At 37.4% G+C, this 19,511-nt stretch overlaps 4 protein-coding genes across 14 annotated transcripts in view; 2 read left to right on the forward strand and 2 right to left on the reverse strand.

Annotated features, from left to right (window-relative positions):
- The first annotated feature begins 2,712 nt into the window (after positions 1-2,712).
- LOC137244516 (ribosomal RNA-processing protein 7 homolog A) lies at positions 2,713-4,030 on the forward strand. Its single transcript, XM_067773595.1, has 2 exons — positions 2,713-3,076; positions 3,129-4,030. The coding sequence occupies exons 1-2, from the start codon at positions 3,052-3,054 to the stop codon at positions 3,905-3,907; spliced, it is 804 nt and encodes a 267-aa protein (XP_067629696.1). The 5' UTR covers positions 2,713-3,051; the 3' UTR covers positions 3,908-4,030.
- On the reverse strand, positions 3,942-5,285 carry LOC137244511 (integrator complex subunit 15). Its single transcript, XM_067773585.1, has 2 exons — positions 5,108-5,285; positions 3,942-5,043 (listed from the first exon to the last, which is right to left on the reverse strand). The coding sequence occupies exons 1-2, from the start codon at positions 5,184-5,186 to the stop codon at positions 4,037-4,039; spliced, it is 1,086 nt and encodes a 361-aa protein (XP_067629686.1). The 5' UTR covers positions 5,187-5,285; the 3' UTR covers positions 3,942-4,036.
- A 4,828-nt stretch (positions 5,286-10,113) lies between these two features.
- Positions 10,114-14,078, forward strand: Hpr1 (THO complex 1-like protein Hpr1). The gene is made up of 5 exons (XM_067762366.1): positions 10,114-10,421; positions 11,308-11,979; positions 12,059-12,393; positions 12,491-12,832; positions 12,894-14,078. The coding sequence occupies exons 1-5, from the start codon at positions 10,356-10,358 to the stop codon at positions 13,741-13,743; spliced, it is 2,265 nt and encodes a 754-aa protein (XP_067618467.1). The 5' UTR covers positions 10,114-10,355; the 3' UTR covers positions 13,744-14,078.
- LOC137237948 (zinc finger C2HC domain-containing protein 1C) overlaps positions 13,823-19,511 on the reverse strand; it is a 43,072-nt gene continuing 37,383 nt past the window's right edge. For 10 of the 11 annotated variants that reach the window (XM_067762376.1, XM_067762373.1, XM_067762368.1 and 7 more), the window contains 4 exons: positions 17,291-17,407; positions 16,687-17,229; positions 14,795-14,830; positions 13,823-14,723 (listed from right to left, as the gene is read on the reverse strand). In XM_067762376.1, coding sequence (XP_067618477.1) covers positions 14,193-14,723; positions 14,795-14,830; positions 16,687-17,229; positions 17,291-17,407 — 1,227 coding nt within the window. In that variant the 3' untranslated portion in view covers positions 13,823-14,192. Of the gene's footprint in view, positions 14,724-14,794; positions 14,831-16,686; positions 17,230-17,290; positions 17,408-17,561; positions 17,817-19,511 lie in introns of those variants that run through there. The other variant, XM_067762367.1, reaches the window with a different exon arrangement.

A 19,511-nucleotide genomic window follows, 5' to 3' on the forward strand; every position in this document is an offset into this window, starting at 1 on the left:
ACAATTTTTCTGGTAGTAATTTATTATAAATTAAACGGCAAACTTGAATACAAAAGCTTAGCAATTATTTCAGATTTTAATAAGCATGATGCCATTACTGTTCATGTTTTTATTAAAATAATTACTGATTATGTGAAGAGTTTTCCTGAACGTTTTGACAAGATTTATTATTTTTCTAATGAAGCTCCTCAACAATTTAAAAACTTCAAAAACTTTGTAAATTTATATTATCATGAAGATGATTTTGACATTCCTGCCGAATGGCACTTTTTTGCGACTGCTCATAGCAAAGGTCCGTGTGATGGTATTGGTGGCATTACCAAACGATATGCAGCAAGAGCAAGTCTCCAACTCGCGGTTGATAATGAAATAACGACACCTGAAGGACTTTTTAAATGGACTTCTGATCCGGACAACTTGCCAAACATTACATTCAACTTTTCCCCAGAAGATGATTATAATACAGCAGTAAAAGATTTGAATGAAAGATTTTTGGAAACAAAATAGATTACAGGAACTCAACAATTACATAGCATAATTCCTGACAAAAATGGTTGTTTGTATGTTAAAAACTTTTCAAATTCAGAAGAACAAAGAATTTGTAAAATATGTAAACGCAGAAAATAAATTCATAATTTGTTACAATATTTTTAGAAAACTTACATGTTTACTGTGTCAGTCATTAATCCTGGTTATTTTAATCGGAGATTACCATAATATATAAAGAAAAGAATACTTAAAAATCATTTTCTTACATTATATAAATAAAATTGATAAAAAAAAAAATTTATTTTTGAAATCTTTTTTTTCAATTAAATAAAAAAAATATAAAAAAAAAATCGGCCCACTCCGGGATTAGTGCGGATGATTGCAGAATTGATTGAAGTTTTTTATGAGAAAAAAAAATGGCGAAATTCGAAAAATCTCGAAAAACTGAAAAATTAAAAAAAAAACTTTAAAATTTTTTTTGTATTTTTTCCGAAAAGCACATTTAAAAACAAATTTAAAAAAAAAAGATCCCAAACGGTCAATTTTTGAAAAAGTTATAGCATTTTGAAAACAAAAACGGTGTTTTTTTTTAATTCATAACTTTTTTTGAGTTGGATGAAAAAATGGGTTGGATTTTATATACTTAAGGTGCCACGATTTTCAAACTTTTGTTGATTTGTAGGGGTAGAGGGGGTCCTAAAAATCACAAAATTATCATCCGCAACTCTAGGAAACTCTTAGTTTATGAAATATAAACTTTTTAATTTCCAAATTTAGTAAAATTTCAACTTAAGTCCTGCACTTAAAATTCGGGTCGCACATGTCGATAGCGGTATCAAAAGACGCGTGTTTGCGTCAAGATTCAGAATCCGAAAGCAGAAACTATATTTTTTATCTCGTTTAAATGTTATTCGCGGAAAACACGTCGGTACTATTGTCGCTTTTTTCGTTGTTGCAATTAAACAAACGAAAACAAATGAAGGTGGTGAATAGTGTAGCCAGCTCCGCAATAATATCTTTTTATCTTGGTAGAACATTATAAGGAGGTGGCACGTCGACATAAATGCAAACAAACATACACTATCAATGTATTTTGTTTTTGTAAAGCAGCTTTAATAATTTGAAGTCTAATATTATTTGGGGTGCTGCGCAGAAGGGTGTACTACGCAGAAGGACATCACCGTAGCGGTAGCCACGGTTATACCACACACCCGGACTTGGAATGGCGTAGCGCAGGGTTATTTTTTATAAGCGCGGCCGAAGGCCGCCTATGCAGAAAGGTGTTCTACGCAGAATTACCGTTGGAATCAGCATAAAAATCTCTATAAAATCCATTTTTTTATTTTTTATTTTTTTTTGACAAATGTATGTATTCTGCACTCGTTCCAATTTAATACATTAATTTCAAATTATTCAGAGAATTACAAAACAAAATATGTTTGTTTGCATTTATGTCGACGTGTCACCACCTTATAATCTTGTACCAAGTTAAAAAGATATTGTTGCGGAGCTGGCAACACTATTCACCACCTTCATTGTTGTTGTTGTGGTAGCGATTAGTTACTCCCCGAAGGCTTTGGGGAGTGTTATCGATGTGATGGTCCTTTGTCGGATACAGATCCGATACGCTCCGGTAACACAGCACCATTAAGGTGCTGGCCCGACCATCTCGGTAACGATTTATATGGCCACATTAAACCTTCAGGCCATCCGTCCCTCCCCACCCCCAAGTTCCATGAGGAGCTTGGGGTCGCCAGAGCCTCGTCTGTTAGTGAAACGGGATTCGCCGCTCGAAGGTGAGGTTGACAATTGGGTTGGAGAAGCTATATATTGCGCTACACAACCCCTTGAATCCCCACCACCTTCATTTGTTTTCGTGTGTTTAATTGCAACAACGAAAAAAGCGACAATAGTACCGACGGGTTTTCCGCGAATAACTTTTAAACGAGATAAAAAAAAATGTAGTTTCTGCTTTCGGATTCTGAATCTTTACGCAAATACGCGTCTTTTGATATCGCTATCGACATGTGCGACCCGAATTTTAAGTGCAGGACTTAAGTTGAAATTTTACTAAATTTGGAAATTAAAAGGCTTATATTTCATAAACTAAGAGTTTCCTAGAGTTGCGGATGATAATTTTGTGATTTATAGGACCCCCGCCACCCCTCGAAAAAAAGAAAACTTGGAAAATCGTGGCACCTTATTCTAAATATTTCCCGAAAAAAATTCTGAAAAACGTCTTTCGTAAGCTAGAAAAAGAAGAAAAACTTTCAGCCAATTCTAAAGGGGTCGGGTTCAAAATTGGTCGAAATGGGATGGAATACTCCATATGTAGCTTCATGAAAAAATATCGCTGTTGGCGAAATGCTGCCAAAATGCCAATCACTCCTATATTTGGATAGCTATAACTATCGCTATTAGCGATTTTTCATTCACGGCGATGCAATCATCAATAGCGAAAAATCGTTCCATCACTAAAAACTATAAAAGCATCTGTTGTAAACAAATCGCTGCACGTGCAGAACTCAGCTCTCATATCGCTAAATACTAAACATTTGGAAAATGTCTGAAATTGATGGATATAAAGGTAACAAGTTTTATATATAAAGTAAATTAACAACTAAATATCGTTATTTTAGTGATACACTTACGTCTCACTGCCGATCGGCCTTTGGAGGTCTGTCATCAAATTTATATGCGTGAACATTTTATACGCCTTGAAGATGCAAATAAACCAAAAGGACGCACACTTTTCCTACTCAACGTGCCCCCATATGTTACAGAAGAAAGCCTGAAAACATTCTTCCGTAAAAGTGTCGATGTGGAAAATACAGTAAATTTTGCGGAGCGTCCTGGAAGAAATGAAAGCGAAAAATGGCAACAATACAATATTCCCTTTAGCACACCGACGGTACCATTCAAATTTAAAGTAGCATATGTAGTATTTAAAAAGAGTATTGGGGTACAACGTGCTTTAGCATTGAAAAGCATTAATTTGTTCAATAGTCAAGGCGAGTGTGTGTTAGAATCTGGAATGCAGCTTTGGCACAGTGAATATGAGAAAAATATATTGGATGAAACGGAAACACAGGCGCTCATCGACGAGTACATGGCAGCGTATGATGAACGAGAGAAGGAAGCATTGGAAGCTGCTAAAAACTCTGCAGCAGATGCCGATGGCTGGATAACTGTTGGCAAGCAAGGGCGTAATGCCGGTTTCGAGCAGAAAGAGTCGGTAATTGGCCGTTTGGAAGAGAAAATAGTAAAAGGAAAGAAAAAGAAGGAACTAGAGAATTTTTATACTTTCCAAATACGCGAATCTAAAATGAAGAATATTATTGAATTACGGAAGAAGTTCGAAGAAGATAAGGAAAAAATTGAGGCACTCAAAAAGACACGGCGGTTTAGGCCGTTTTAGTTTTCGCTTAAAGTACCTTTTAGTAATAATATGTAGATCAAACACATAAATATATATATATATATTTTTTTTTTTTGTAAATATTATAAATTACTTATACATGATATAAAGGTCAAATCATCTCACAAATCACACGCTTTTATTTGCTTTTATAACCAAAGTCATGAGCGGGTTTGGTGGCAGTGCTTCTAATAAGGACAACAGTTGCGGTATATTGCCGTACATACAGTTGGATGATGTAGCTACCTGTACGGCTTGCGCCAGCCGCTCCATACTCTTCTGATAGCCTTCGTCCTTTGTTGGGTCAGTCTTATCGGCCAACAAGCGTACTACATATGCTTGCATGGCACTCACAATTTGTGACAAATGTTGTGCACTCAATGCTGTTGGGGGACCGGAGTTAACAATTTGTAACATTGTTTGCAATAACCACAAATGTAAATTACTGTATGTTGGGCGATTGGAAAATAATGGTGCCAATACAGCCCAACGTATGAGACCAGCTAATGGTGTGACAACGGGCATAGCAATAGCACCACTTGGCAAGGCTAACGGCTGCTGCGATGCCAAGCATAATGCAGGATCCTCACTTATCCATTCGGTAAACACATCAAGAAGTGAATCGGGTGGTGGCGTTAGCTCACCACGTTGTTCGTTTACATACAAATCTGCCACGGCTGTCATAAGATTAGCTGCAAAATGTGGCGCCACCATGGGAAGTTGCTTGAATTTTTCCGATGTTTTGCGTGAAAATGTTATGAAATCATTAACTAAACTTTGTGCTACTTCCAAACTAGGCGGATTCGTACAGCCCATTTGCTGCATCCAAGTGCCGGCGGATGAAAGTAGCGGTGCTACTGAAGCCGAAACGGCCGTACTCACTAAGCGGCAAAGTATTTTTGAACGTTGTGGTGTTAGATTGCTACCAAAGAGTGATAGAAAAACTACGTTTCGTGTAGCATCAGGACCAGGTTGGGAAAAATACTCAATTAACACAAGTATCAGTTGAAATTCTTGAAATGAGTTCAATTGTGAGGTGGCAAATTGTGGGCCCTTACGTATGTCTACCATGAAAATAAATTCAGATATTAGTTGGATGGCCAAATTCTGCTTGCTACGGCTGCTAACTATACTCTCTGAAAATTGAAAAATTATATCAAAATAACCTGTCCGCGAAAGTGTATTTTTAACCGTGTTAACCTATTCTGGCCAATGCCTCTTTCGCACACGCCGGAAAGTCCAGCTTCCTTAGAATGTGTTTAACGTCCGTCTGCGACATTATTCTCCTAGTTTAATGATAAATTGTTTGCAGAAAAATTAAACAGAAAATTGCACGAAGCATGATAACAACATGGAGATGTGGAATTAATTGCACGAGTTTCTGACGATACTTTACCATGTTGATACTTCGATATCGATATTTTATACTCGATATTGAACAAGCCCCGTCACATAAGCAGTTTTTCAAATAATGGGTTCAACACAATCTAATTCATTATGAGCAAAGAGGATGAATTATAAAAAGAGACGTCACTCGTTACTCGATGTTTTCTAAGAGGTAGTCGCTGGTTTTTTTTGGACGAGATGTGCATAAAATGTTTTGTATACACATTTATGGGATATTTGTGTTTATTTTTCCGACTGCATTTAATTAATTAATTCTCTTTCCAAAAATCACAGTTCCAAAAGGTAACTACACCGCATGGACAAATGCGAGACAATTCAAAAATGTCCCTCTTAGCAACGAGTTACTCGCCACTCGTAGCAGACTGGTGGCTCTTATTATATTTATCCTCTTTGTTATGAGTATATTGCACGTATTTTTATGGAGAACGGCAGTTCGGGCGACACTAGCGCCATCTGACATCAAAAAGTAGCCATCTTCCATTTTTTGTTGCAATCAAAGCATAAGAAGACGAATTTGACATGTGTTTCACACTTTGAAGGGGAAATTATTTTTCTCAATTGTTATAACTTTTCTAACACCAATGTGCCTGGTACATTCGGTGACAAATTGCATCTGCACCGTTTGCGAGCAGAAAAATTAGTATATGTCTACAAAATACAATATTTATTTTTTAAAGATTCATGTTTTCTAATATATTTTTACAATCCGCAATAAAAATTTCCTACTAAAACAAATAAATTGTTAAATATTTGAAGGATATTTGAAGTACCCGTGTACCCGGTTATTCGTTCGCGTAGGTGTCGAATTTTGGGAACTTATATCTAGGGAACCCCTCAACTGAAACCTGCAAGCATTGACTTAAACGATACAGAAAACTGTAGTTTCCTAGATTAGAATGTTCAACACTCTAGTGACAGTGGTTCTCTCACTAAAGTAGTTTAAAGTCGGAACTGGACACACGGGTACCCGGTTATGCGGTCTAGAGATAAAGGACGAATTAATGGTGACGTATAACCATAAAGCCATAACCAGATAAAACAGCTGATCACACCTATCTTAGGGAAATCAATGTAATCGATTAATGGTTCCACACCATAACGCTAACATGCCAACCTATTAAACCGCACTGCGTTTTTTTAGCGCACGCAAGCAACCGGCGTTTTTTGCCCAAACCCAAATAAGCATGCGTTGCGACAATGTAAAGCATGTGTGCAAACGTCAAATCTAAAATGTCACGCAGAACAAAAATTGGAAATCGAGTTAGGTTTTCACGCAGCAAATTCAATTTGGGTTGCTCTCATACAAGTTGTATGTGCATGAGACATTTTTGACAGAAAATGTAACTCGTTTGCATTGATTTCCATAAGGTAGGTGTCAGAGCTGTAAAACTGTGCAATCATTTGAAATGTTAAATCATTGATTTAATAATGCTTGCTCTTCATTCATTCATTCCTTGTTAAGTAATGTGGCTTAAAAGTTAACCCATTCTTCATTCAGTAGTGGAAAGAAACGAATGCATTCCCGAACTCATCAAAGAAAGAATGAAATTATTGAATGAAATACAAACATTTTTCAACACAGAATAAGCGTTCAAATGAATGCAGCCTTTGCTGAGTGTGCACACACTTTTCTAGTACCAATCAGTTATGAAAAATGTCGTACATGCACAACATCGGTTCAAATATCACATGGTTGCATTTAATTAAAGCCACTTCAAAATATCTACACAAAAATTTAATTATTGCCCGTAATGACCAGTTTTTTCGATATTTAAATGGTAATAAAGCACAAAGAAGTTAACTGGAAAATTATTCTTATTGAAATTTTCCTAAAAATTTAATAATAATAAAAGCAAATGACAAAGATTTCAACATCCCTGTTCCGAAAATTGTCATCGTTCTAAATAAGTGTTGCCAATGTGCCATATAAAAGGCTTGCATGAAAAAGTACTAATCTACATTTCAACGTCCTCAATTGTTGATTAAACATAGAAATGCTCTTAATTTCGTTCATATATTCTTCCTAGCGGTTTATGGTCAAATACTGTATCTATACTGGTTTGTGAGTTTGCAAGTTGCTATAGCAATATACTATTTTTCTCTATTTTCTAAGAAAAATATTCTTCTAAACACAATTGTTTGTAATTACAGTCATTTAGAGTAGGCTCTATAGGTAGTTGTAGCTTTTTTGATAGCAAAGAAAATTAACTTTGAACAAAAATCTGCTCAAGTAAGATAGAATTCGACCCACAAATGTCATGCAAATAGACAGAGAGACTAATGTCCTTCTCAATCACTCGGGTCGTATATTTATATTCCGTCAAACACTGTCAAAACATCAGCTGTAAAAAACTTTAGTCCGATGGAGCCAGTCAATCTCTTTGTATGTATTTAAATTTAAATGGCTTAAATTCAAGTACTCAGGCCCGACGAGAGGGGAAGGGGGACTGAGGGGTCATTACACCCGGACCCGCGCTTTGGAGGGGCCCGGGAATTTCAAAATGCTATCCAAGCTTACAGAAAATAAACAAACTATACTTTTAATCACATTTCGTAGATAGCAATAATTTTAAATTTTAACAGATTTTATAAAGTTGAATTCGTTTTCTGTTGCAGCAGAAAAATTCGCTATGATGCAAATTCTTATCCAGTGATATACATGCATGTATGTATGTATGTAAACAGCGATTTAAAGAAATTTACTTCATACAATTAATGCAATATTTAAATAAAATTCTATAAGTAATAAGCTGTATTTATTTTTTCATTGAAGTGCGGGTTGGAGGAGGAAACAATCGAGCACGTTCTGTGCTCTTGCCTGCACTTGCCAGGCTAAGACTCCAGCTATTAGGAGTGATACAGCTGTCAGATCTAGAAGCAGCAAGTGGCTTAAGCCCTAGGAAGCTTCTAGTATTTGCCAAGAGGACGGAGTTATTTTATAACATAGGTCCTGGTTTTTGATAGGGTTTTTCAGTTTGGCCGTTAAAACAAACTTCTGGTAACACTACGGACTCAATCAGTCTATGTGAGGTCCTCATGGACCGGCTAGTTCAACCTACCTATTTTTTCATTAGTTTTCACACCTTACCGATTTTTAGAGTGTAATATTTCTCGCAATCAATATAATAATTTATGTTCTACAAATATATTAGTATTTTACGAAGAATATGTATATTTCTATGTAAACATATTTACTCATATGTTGTTCTATATGAGTGTGTACATAAATTAAAGTTCGTAACTATATATTCATTGGATATAATATACATGTATGCGTGTATACGCTTAAATATACATGTATATAGAAATGCATATAAATATGTAAAAGATGGTAATTTTGATTTCGAGAATATGTTCATTTTATTATGGGAACCCGTATTTTTTTTTTTTTGCCCCCGGGCCCGAATTTCCTTCGGCGGCCCTGGTACTTTTTTAATATATTATCGACAAAAAATATCCCCAATTTACTCTATTTGGCCAATGCACAATGTGTTCATTTACAAAATCCATTTTACTATAATAGCAAAATAGGTAGGACATATAGCACCATTTTGAAATATAGCGAGAAAGCAATAGATTGTCTTTGCGAAGTTTAAGAGAAACTGAAAAGAAAGAAACATTTACTGGCATAATGCGTTGATTTAAGGCAACTGTAGTTTCACCGTGTGATTTGCGTTTCGAATCTCGATGAAACCTTTGATAACATTCGAAATTGACTGATATGATTATGTGACGGTTTTCGAAATGTTAAAATCGCAGTATGCCGGTAAATGCTTCTTTCTTTTCAAAAATAATGATTGAATATTCAATTATTATAAGTCGGTATCAAGCTCATGAATTCTTAAATATTAAACTACTTGAATAATTAGAAGGGGCTATTATTTCTATTGATACATTTTACGCCTTTTCTGCACCCAACTCGTAAATTGATTTAACATCTCTGATGGCAATGAAAGTATACCAAAAAATAACCTTGGCGAAAAAGTATTTAGTACTGAATGAAAAAGAAAAGTGTGGATTCATTTCAAGTTTACATTCATTAAAGATTGGGAATGGTTCCTTCATTCACACTCTATATTGAATTATATTTTACCATTCAATACCACACACACTTTAGCTTTGAGTTAAAGTATTTTGAGCCATTCAGGAGTGGAGATTTATAATATGCAGTCAAAAAATCACAATTTTTTAAAAGAATGCTGAGAGAATGCACACTCAATTGATTCAATCTTTTTACAGCTCTGGTAGGTGGGATCAGCTGTTTTATCTGGTTATGGCTTTATTGTTATAAGTCACCATTAATTCGCCCTTAAAACAGCTGATCGAACCTGCCTTAAGGAAATCAATGTAAGCGAGTTAGCGTTATGGTATGACACCATTAATCGATTACATTGATTTCCATAAGGTAGGTTCGATCAGCTGTTTTATCTGGTTATGGCTTTATGGTTATAAGTCACCATTAATTCGCCCTTTAATTCGCCCTTAAACTCGATCGGAAAATGCGTGAACATGTTATTTGCAAGAGATGCTAATTGAAGAAGTCCTAACCAAAACAACCCATCCCTATCACAAATCACACACAGAAGATTACACGTTGCGCATGTAAACAAAAGATCAGCTGTTTTTTATAGGCAATTTATACGTCATTTCCCTTTAGCTCTTATTTTTTCTCTCTTTCTTTCATTTGCTCAAGCAGTCAACTGTGACGTGGCTCCGCAGAATGAAGCAATTTTGAACTCGTAAATGCGCAATCTGGGTTTTTGATTTGTGCATCCCTATTATTATATTATTTTTGCGGCCCTGTGTTTCGATTATTCAGTTGAATTCTTATTCATAAAAAACCCTGCATATGTTGAACTGAAATTATCGTGGAAAGTATATGAATGGTTGTTTGTCCTCTTAAATCCACGGAATCAACCCATAGATATTCATCTTCTACCTAATTTGGTGGAGATCAAATTGGTTTAATAAGCCCGCTGGTACTGTAAAGTATTCTGTGTCAACGACATCCAAACAAAGCTAAGAACAAATTTATATTAAAATGAGTTCTACGGCTGCAACTCAGCAGCGTCCACTCGGTTTTATTGGTCTACATACTGAGTTTACGGTGAGTAATAAACATTGAATACAACTGTGGGAGTTAGGGTAATAGTCTAGTTGAGGGGTCGGTAATTCTATACGACAGCATGACACGCGACGATGCGTATTGACATCAGGGTAATAGTCTAGTTGAGGGGTCGACTGCTAATACGCTACCAAAAATATCAAGTGAGGGTCAAAATACGCGTATTAATCTCGAGAACAATAATCCGCAGGCGGAAAAGAAAAATTTTATCTCTGTCGGGAGATATTTGCAGTTGAAGTTGGCGATTTCCATGTGGTTGTTGTGTTTGTACCCACAAAAAAAATTGTCATCACCGTGGCGGTAGCCACGGTTATACCACACACCCGGACTTGGCATGGCGTAGCCCAGGGTAATTTTTTATAAGCGCGGCCGAAGGCCGCCAACTCAGAAAGGTGTTCTGCGCAAAAATGCTATGGATGCCACCCCCGGTTTCGGAGGCACCCGCGGGTCTTTTTCGGTTTTTCGTTAATATCTTTTGAACGAGTTAATATATTTATTTTCCGCCGTCAGATTATTAATACTGATGTCAAGACGCGTCGTTTGACACCTCTCTCGATATTTTTGGTAGCGTATTAGCAGTCGACCCCTCAACTAGACTATTACCTTATTACTGATGTCACGGCGCGTCGTTTGATATCTCTCTCGATATTTTTGGACGCGTATTAGCAGTGTCATGCTGTAGTAAAGAATTTCTATATCTCCGGACAAAGATACAATTTTTCTTTTCCGCCTTCGGATTATTGTTCTCGAGATTAATACGCGTCCTTTGACCCCTCTCTCGATAGTTTTGGTAGCGTATTAGCTTTCGACCCCTCAACTAGACTTTTACCGGAGTTTGTTTAGCTAACGAAAATTACATATTTCACAGAAAGCACTAAATGAAGCATTCCAAAAACAAGATGCTCAAATACTACGAAATTCGTATGATGCTTTCGGTGCCAATACCGATCATGATAAAAAATCACCAATGGATCAAGCATTTCGTGAAATGCTGCTCTTCCGCCTGAGTGACAATGTTGAACATGTGGGCGCTCTGGTACGTTTATCAGTAGAAGCTGTGCGTGCCGAAATAGTATCCGTTACAATTCCAGTAGTGCTGTTAGGCGACATATTTGAGGCAGTGACATTGGATAAATGTGAACAAATTTTCAGCTTCGTTGAAGAAATGGTTGAAGTGTGGAAAGAGGATATTTTCTTCTCATCATGTAAAAATAATATTCTGCGAATGTGCAATGATTTGTTGCGACGTTTGTCGCGTGCACAAAATACTGTATTTTGTGGACGTATTTTGCTATTTCTATCTAAATTCTTTCCATTCTCTGAACGTTCTGGACTCAATATTGTATCTGAGTTCAACTTGGATAATGTAACTGAGTATGGTGTAGATGGCAAAGATCTGGATGATACTGTAGAAGATACGGTTGAAGATATTCCTATCAAAATTGATTATAACTTATATTGCAAATTTTGGTCCTTGCAAGACTTTTTCCGTAATCCAAATCAATGCTATAGTAAGGCACAATGGAAAATGTTCCAAGCTGTGAGTATTTTAAATTCCTTCATGTTTGTTTCTGTAGAATTGAAAAAAAAAAAAAACATGTGTATCATTTCCAATAAAGCACTCCGCCACGGTATTGGAAGCGTTTGACAGTTTTAAATTAGAAGAGCCCCGTCTAACTAGCGCTGCAGAAAAAAATGACAGCGCTTCTACAGCGGAAGATGATATGGAAAATACAAAAATGGAAATTGATGCTACAGATATAGCTGAAAACGATATTCAGATGACTAGCCAAGCAGAGCAAATAGTGCGTCAGTCGGACCATTTTTTCGCAAAATTTCTAACAAACCCGAAGTTGCTCACCTTACAATTGTCGGACTCGAATTTTCGGCGTTCAGTGCTGGTGCAGTTTCTCATCCTTTTTCAATATTTGCAGTTGACTGTGAAATTTAAAAAGTAAGTATTTACTTGAGCTATATTAAGCATTTTTCAAAATGGACTGGAACAACTGGCTATCACTTTTACTTTTTGCTAACCACCGCCTTCATTTTAGCGAATCGAATACCCTTACTACCACGCAAACAGATTTCATCAAGGAAACCGAAGATAAAGTATATAAAATACTCGAAGTGACGCCACCAAATGGAAAACGCTTTTCGCGCACAGTGAAACATATGCTAACACGTGAAGAGATGTGGAATAATTGGAAAAATGATGGCTGTAAAGAATTTCGCAAACCCGATGACAACGAGTTATCAGAAAATGGCAGTACAAATAAAGAAGCACCTAGCACTGAAGCCGTAACTAGTAAACCACCACCATCTAAGCGTGCCAAACGTACACTAGGAGATAGCTTGCGTGATGCACATCGTAATGGCAAATTCTTTTTGGGCAAGTAAGTGTATAAGCTCCTTAAATAAAAATCAACTTTTAACACATTTAAACCTCACTCGTAGCGATGTTTTGACACGCCTCTGGAATTACTCGCCCGACAATCTGCAAGCTTGCAAAAGTGAAGAACGCAATTTTCTGCCTCAGGTTGAGACATTCCTCGAAAACCCACATGAAAAGAATGATCCATCCTTCGAATGGCGTGCGTTGCGTTTATTAGCACGTCAATCGCCACATTTCTTTACATTCCTAAACTCACCCTCATACAAAATAGCTGATTATCTAGAGGGCGTACGTCGACGTTTAGCAAAGGATCGTATTGATAACGCTAAAGCAGCTATGAACGCCAACAATGCCACATCTACTAGTGGTGGTAATTCAAAAACAGCAACTTCTAATGCGCCGGTAACCAATAGTGAGCAGGAACCGAATGCACAAGAAGCAGATGGTGAGCCAGATGCTGATGTCGTCGCTGACGGCCAAGGTGAAAATGATAATGGTGCCGATGGTGACGGCGAAAACGATGGTGATGCGATGTTGACTGAAGAGGATGTACAAGGTGAATTGGAAAAGGCAAATGATGATGATTGCAATTCGCATACTAAACCTTTGACGGCATCTAAAGATCAAATAGAAGAGATAGCGCCTCTCATTGGTGATGATTGGAAGAAATTGGGTAAAAAGTTAGGTTTCACCGCCGACGAGCTGCTTTACTTTGAGACTGAACATCCAGAACGTGATGGTGGCTGTGTTGCAATGTTGTCTAATTGGTTCGGTGATGACGATGATGCTAGTCTAGATAATTTGGCTTATATGCTTGAGGGTTTGGAGATAAATGCTGCAGCAAAGGCGGTTAAAGCGCTTATCGAGAAACTGACAGCAAAGGATGACAAAGTGGAGATTATATCGGACTAATTATTTTATTTAATCAACTTAATTCTTAATTCGGACATTGCATACTAGACGCGACTAATAAAATAATGTATGCTTTAAGTATCAGTTTTGTTTTAGTTTATATTTTTAATTAATTATTTTCCAAAAGTGAAGTTTACAATTATAATTTTATCACATGTACAGGGTGTAAATGCATTCCGCTGTGTAGTATCTATTTTCAAGATGTCATCGTTGTCGTCATTCAAGCACTTGGCGTTGATAATCCTCATAAACAAATGGCTCTCTTATTTCCTAGCACTTTTGCAAAGAAAACGTCATCACTACCAACTAATAAAGAACTTTGTAACGGCTGTAAAGCACCGTTTTTTCTATTGTTAGTTTTACGGAATTTAAATAAGTTTGCATAATAATAAAAAATATGTAGATCTTTAATTTATTAATGCACCACGTTAGCTCTCCTCCGCAATGTCTTATCTCTTTCTAGGTGGAGTCGCTTTTGGTTTATTATGTAACATAGTGGCACAACGAGGAATATGCCTTTCAGCTGCCGACTCATTGAATCGACGCAAACAATGTGGACATTGAATGTAGTCAGGATTCTCCGAAGGTGGCGGTGGTGGTAAATCACTTAATTTCCCGCCACGTGCCAGATGAGCTTGCACCTGCTTCGCGGCGCGTATAGCTTGTATGAATTCTTCATGTTTCTTGCGCCAGTTATTCTTTTTCATGCTGGCTGTCATACCGCTAACCGCTGCAGCGCTGGAATAACCGGATTTAATATTAACACTTTTACGTGATTGATCTTTTTTCAAGAACTTTTCCGCATCGGTGCCACGCAAACGATGTCGAGCTGCATCAAAAATTTTACGTTTAGTATGCGCCATTTTCTCACAAATTCGTTCATGTTTAGCTAGTCGTTCTGCATTGAAGTGGCGTTGGCAATATTGGCATAAGCCCATATTGGCGTTGTCCGCATCAAGGGAGGATGGCGTTTTGTTAACCTGCGAAACAATGGAAAAAAGGGAAATCAAAAATGTTTCCATATGACAATGAAGGTAATTTCAGAACTTACAGTAGCCATACTTCCGGAAGTTCTTCTAGGCGGTGTCTGAAATGGACGGGATAAGAAAAAGTTGACTTTTGAAATTTTTATTTTTCATTTTTGAAAATAAATTAAATTTCAACAACAAACGAAATTCTAAACGAATTCGGAAGTGGAATATTTCTTTGGCTTCAGAGGACACAATACCCTTTGTAGTCGATTAAGAAGAAAAATACTCAGCCTTTTTAGAAACCCAGAGCACGCATTGTAACTCGATGCGCCGGGTGTCCAAGTATCATCGAAGATGATGGTCCTTTGCTCCTCAGCGGGCTAGGGGGCTTAGAATACACCAACGGCAGGCATGCTTGTCGTAATAGGCGCCTAAAATATCAAATTGATTCAAGGGGTTGCCAGCGCAATATATACCTTCTCCAACCCAAATGTCAACCTCACCTATCCGTGGCGAAACCTGTTTCTTTAACAGCCGATGCTCTGACGAACCCAAGTTCCTCATGTATCTAAACAGTGGGAGAGCGGGATGCCCTAGGTTTCATCTGGTCACACCAAATCGTTTTCGGTAATGGTGCTTGTTACCGGGACGTACCCGATCTGCATTCGGCAAACGACCATCAATGTCGATAACACTGCCCAAGGCCCTTGGGGAGTGTCCTTATGGCTACAACAATAAAATGATGGTCCTTTGCCTGATATGACACGCTATACCCTGGTAAGACGGTAGGTAAATGAACACGTCCCCTTCTAATTGAAAACACAAAAACTATAAAGCTACAATGCTAACATTTTAGAGGACCGGTCTCATAAAAACGACTAAAAATAACATATGTAACAACTTGATGTATACTAAATTTCATCGCAATAGCTTTAACCGTTCTCGAGATATCACTACCGTACGTCAACAAAATTCCTTTTGGAAGCGAATTGAGCTTCATATGTAGACGTTGCCAAGCCTACTTTTTTAATTTGTTAAGTATGTAATTTGTATTCTTCCTTACGAGATAGCGCCTCTAAAACTTTAGCGCTATAGCTTCGTAATTTACGGAGATACATATGGCGTTAGATGTGCTTAAAAACGAGTTTTTAGGTTTTTATATAGAAAGTGGGCGTGGTTATCAACCAATTTTTGTAATTTCATCTAAAGATCATCTTTTCACCAAAAAGCAGCAAACCAAATTTCATCACATTATCTTTAAACCGTTTTCGAAATGTTGCTACCATAAGCCAATTTTAAATTTTATGTTCATATCGAGTAAGCTTAACAGAGGGAAACAATGTGCTTAATTTGAGGATAGTAGCTCTATTTGCTATAGAAATATAAAAGAATTATATTTACAGCAAAGAAATATTTGATACATAAAAACGGGTGTGCTTTCCGATTACGCCCCATTTCAGTAAAAACATAGTATGCCAAATTTCATTACAAAACCTGTACTTCAATTAAAGTTGTTGCAAAAATACATGTTAAGATAACTCTTTAAGACTAGAACTTAACATCAAACACATTTGAGTTACCCGGATATTGAAGTACCCGGGTAATGCTCGACTTAACGGGTGCTCCTGTAATACTCGGGTATTTTACTACCCACCCTGATACCCGGGTATATCATTATACGGGTAAAATTATCAGCCCTTTATGACAAACTCCTGCGATTAGCAGTGTGTTCCTTGCAATTTCTTTCTGCTAAGGCAGATTGATTGTTCCTGAGAAGCTTTTCATAATAGGAATACATCCGGAGGAGTAGCCAAACTACTGCCAAGGGCAACTCCGTTTTGATAAACTTTATCTCACTCAGTTTCATACTTAAGTAACTTGCTGCAGGATATGAAGCTTGGATCTTTGGTATGGGAGGAAAGCACACATTCACCTACGGACGGCTGAAGACTTCGAACTTAATCAAACTTACCTTTACAACTTGTGCTGATGTAGTTTTCGCATTTCTAATCGTCGAACTTGGTCGGTGTGCGGGCGATTGTCGTGTGGTTACTGTAGCCGAGTTACTATTCGGAGAACGTCGAGGATTTGATGCAAAAGCTGGTGCAGGTGAAGGTGATTTTTTTGTTACAACTGGATTTAACTTGAGATTGTTGGATGATTTTGCACGGCCCACAATATCATTACTCCTACTATTGTTGTTGCTCTCATTTGACGATTGCATGCCCAAACTGAGAGAAGACATCTCTTTCGTGAGACTATCGGTATTATCATTTTGCAGGCGTCTAGGTGGATTTCGCGCATGTGTCGAAACACTGTTAATATTCGGTACAGCGCGTAACCGAATCGAAGTGGTATTAGCATTTTTTGCTTGATGTGCCATTGGATGTACACCACCACCAGCTTGTCGAGGGATTGGCGTTGGCGTTTTAGTTGACGTCGAAGTGATGGGCTTCAGGGGATTAGCGCGATCGATTCCCGCACCACGGCGTCGTTCATCGAACATTTGACGTACCTGCAGAGATTAAGTAGAAAATAAGAGCTCAAGTTTTTATATTGAATTCAACAACTTTTACCTTTCCATTCGTAATTCGCTTCGTGTCTACATCAGCCAATGTGCTTGGCTGCTCGTCATCGGTCATCTCTGCACGCCTTTGCTCACGTTCCTGTTGTTGTTTCTGCTGGAAACGCATCTGCAAAAAATTATAAAAAAAATATGTCAAATTTAAATTTAAATTTCGTTTTATGTCACTACTCAGTGGCATTCAGTGCGATGAGTTCAGAGATAAGACAGTAATCGATTTTTGATTAACAAAAAAAAAAAAAAAACAACACAAACTCACTCACATCAAGGGATGAAATAAAGTCCGCTGGTGGCAGTTGACTAAGTGCTTCAACTAACCTACGTCCCGCCCATGATTCACTGAGTTTGACAGGCGGTATAATTGATTCCTGCAATAATTCGTTATTTGGACTCATTCTCGTCATATTGCAGGTAAGGCATTAATAAATGTGGTTGGGTTATAAATGAGTGGGTTATGAGTTATAAACTTCTTTCCCACACTCTAAAAACTATGCTTTGAAAAGATTTGCAACTCGTCCGTCGCGTATGTTAAACATGTCCTGCCATCGAGAGCCAAAGCGACACTAAATATGAGGACAATGCTATTAAATCGCTATCTCTCACTGGACGCGACGTGGAAGCTTTAACTCTTTATGCTAGCCTTTATTTGCTTGCTTGTAAAAAGAGCGATGGGCTTGCAACAAACCACCCCTAGGGAATATGGACAATCTAGCAACATTATTGTAATTATCAACAATATCTTATACAAGAATATTAAGTGAACTAAAATTGACAAAAACAATATCCGGTCATATATGTCCGCACATGTGCACAAACGTCCATACCACAAACATACGAACACATATATATTGTATTTGTGTATCAGTACAGTCCTAATCGACTTAATGGAACTTCCATTTATCAGATTTATAATATTTAGCGCAATGTTAAAATGTAACGTCTTGGTAAAACTGCTAAATTATAGAATCATACAGTGAAGATCTCAAAAATCGTATACGTCCAAAGGATTGAGCCCGCGGTTATTAGGTGAGTTGGACAAAGTAAGTTGGCCAAATATCGGCCACTTCCTAGGTGAGGATAGGTAAGAGCTTTTTAAAGCTGTAAATACCTTGATCATTTTATAATGACTGTGACGTCATTCCCCCAGGTTTCGGTATTAAACATTTAACAAAACTCGAAAAAATATCGAACAAGTCATGATTGACGGCACATATATGTACATTGGACTAGCGCCCAAACATAGCCGAACAAGCGAAAAATGGATCTGAAGATACAACGCTGAAACTAGTTTAATTCTCAAATCAGTTTGACTTTTCCGTTAAGGTAATGCTGAACAGAAGGTCACTTCTCCTGGAGACATTAGTCGTTAAAAATTCTTGCATGTATTTTCAGAGAACAGAGTACGATGGAGGTGGAAAAGATTTTCATTATGGAATGAGGAAAGTTCGAGAACACTGCTTAAATATAATCCAAACGGCGCAAAGGTTGACGGGACAGTGCTGCGGCAAGATCGAAATATGCATCAGCCAAATTGAGATGATCACCTGGGAATCACATTAAACTAAAAATTGTCCTAAGAAACTCTGGTCAGAGTTTGGAAAAAAGGTAAAAACTATGGAGTACTAGAGCAAAGATAATCCAGCAGCTCAAATGAGACTTACTTAATTAGTCAGACAATTCAAGATTCATAGATATCCTGGCTCTCTCGTATTTTAAGAGACTGAATCATGCAGCAGCAGTTGACCTACTTTTCGAAGAATAGTAGAGTAAATGGCAACGGACAACAAATAGCTTGCCAAATTGGGCTGAACTGCAATAGGGTACCATATTATAAAATGTAAGCCCGTTCAGGAGAGTTAATATTTTAGGAAACAGTAAAGGTTTCAAAATAAAGAGTGTGGTTTAGCAAAAGCCAATGCTACGCGTATACAATACAAAGCGAAAAAAGCCACAAATAAAAGGATTATTCACGCGGATCTCACGCCTAATCGGTGTGTCTTCTACCGAACTTTGGGAAAAGCAGTGAACGTATATTTCTCATTCACTTTCGTAATGTCACTGAGAATAAGATTCAAATGAAACGGAAGAACAATTCTTAAGATAAGGAATTTAAAAACAGAAGAAAAAGACCGTTGACTGAAACCGCTTAATCCCGCTGTGATAGAAAGATCAAGTGAAGAGTGACTTCTTGTTATTGTTGTAGCGATAAGGAG

Source organism: Eurosta solidaginis, chromosome 1 (assembly GCF_040869045.1).
Source record: "Eurosta solidaginis isolate ZX-2024a chromosome 1, ASM4086904v1, whole genome shotgun sequence".
Lineage (NCBI taxonomy): Eukaryota > Metazoa > Arthropoda > Insecta > Diptera > Tephritidae > Eurosta > Eurosta solidaginis.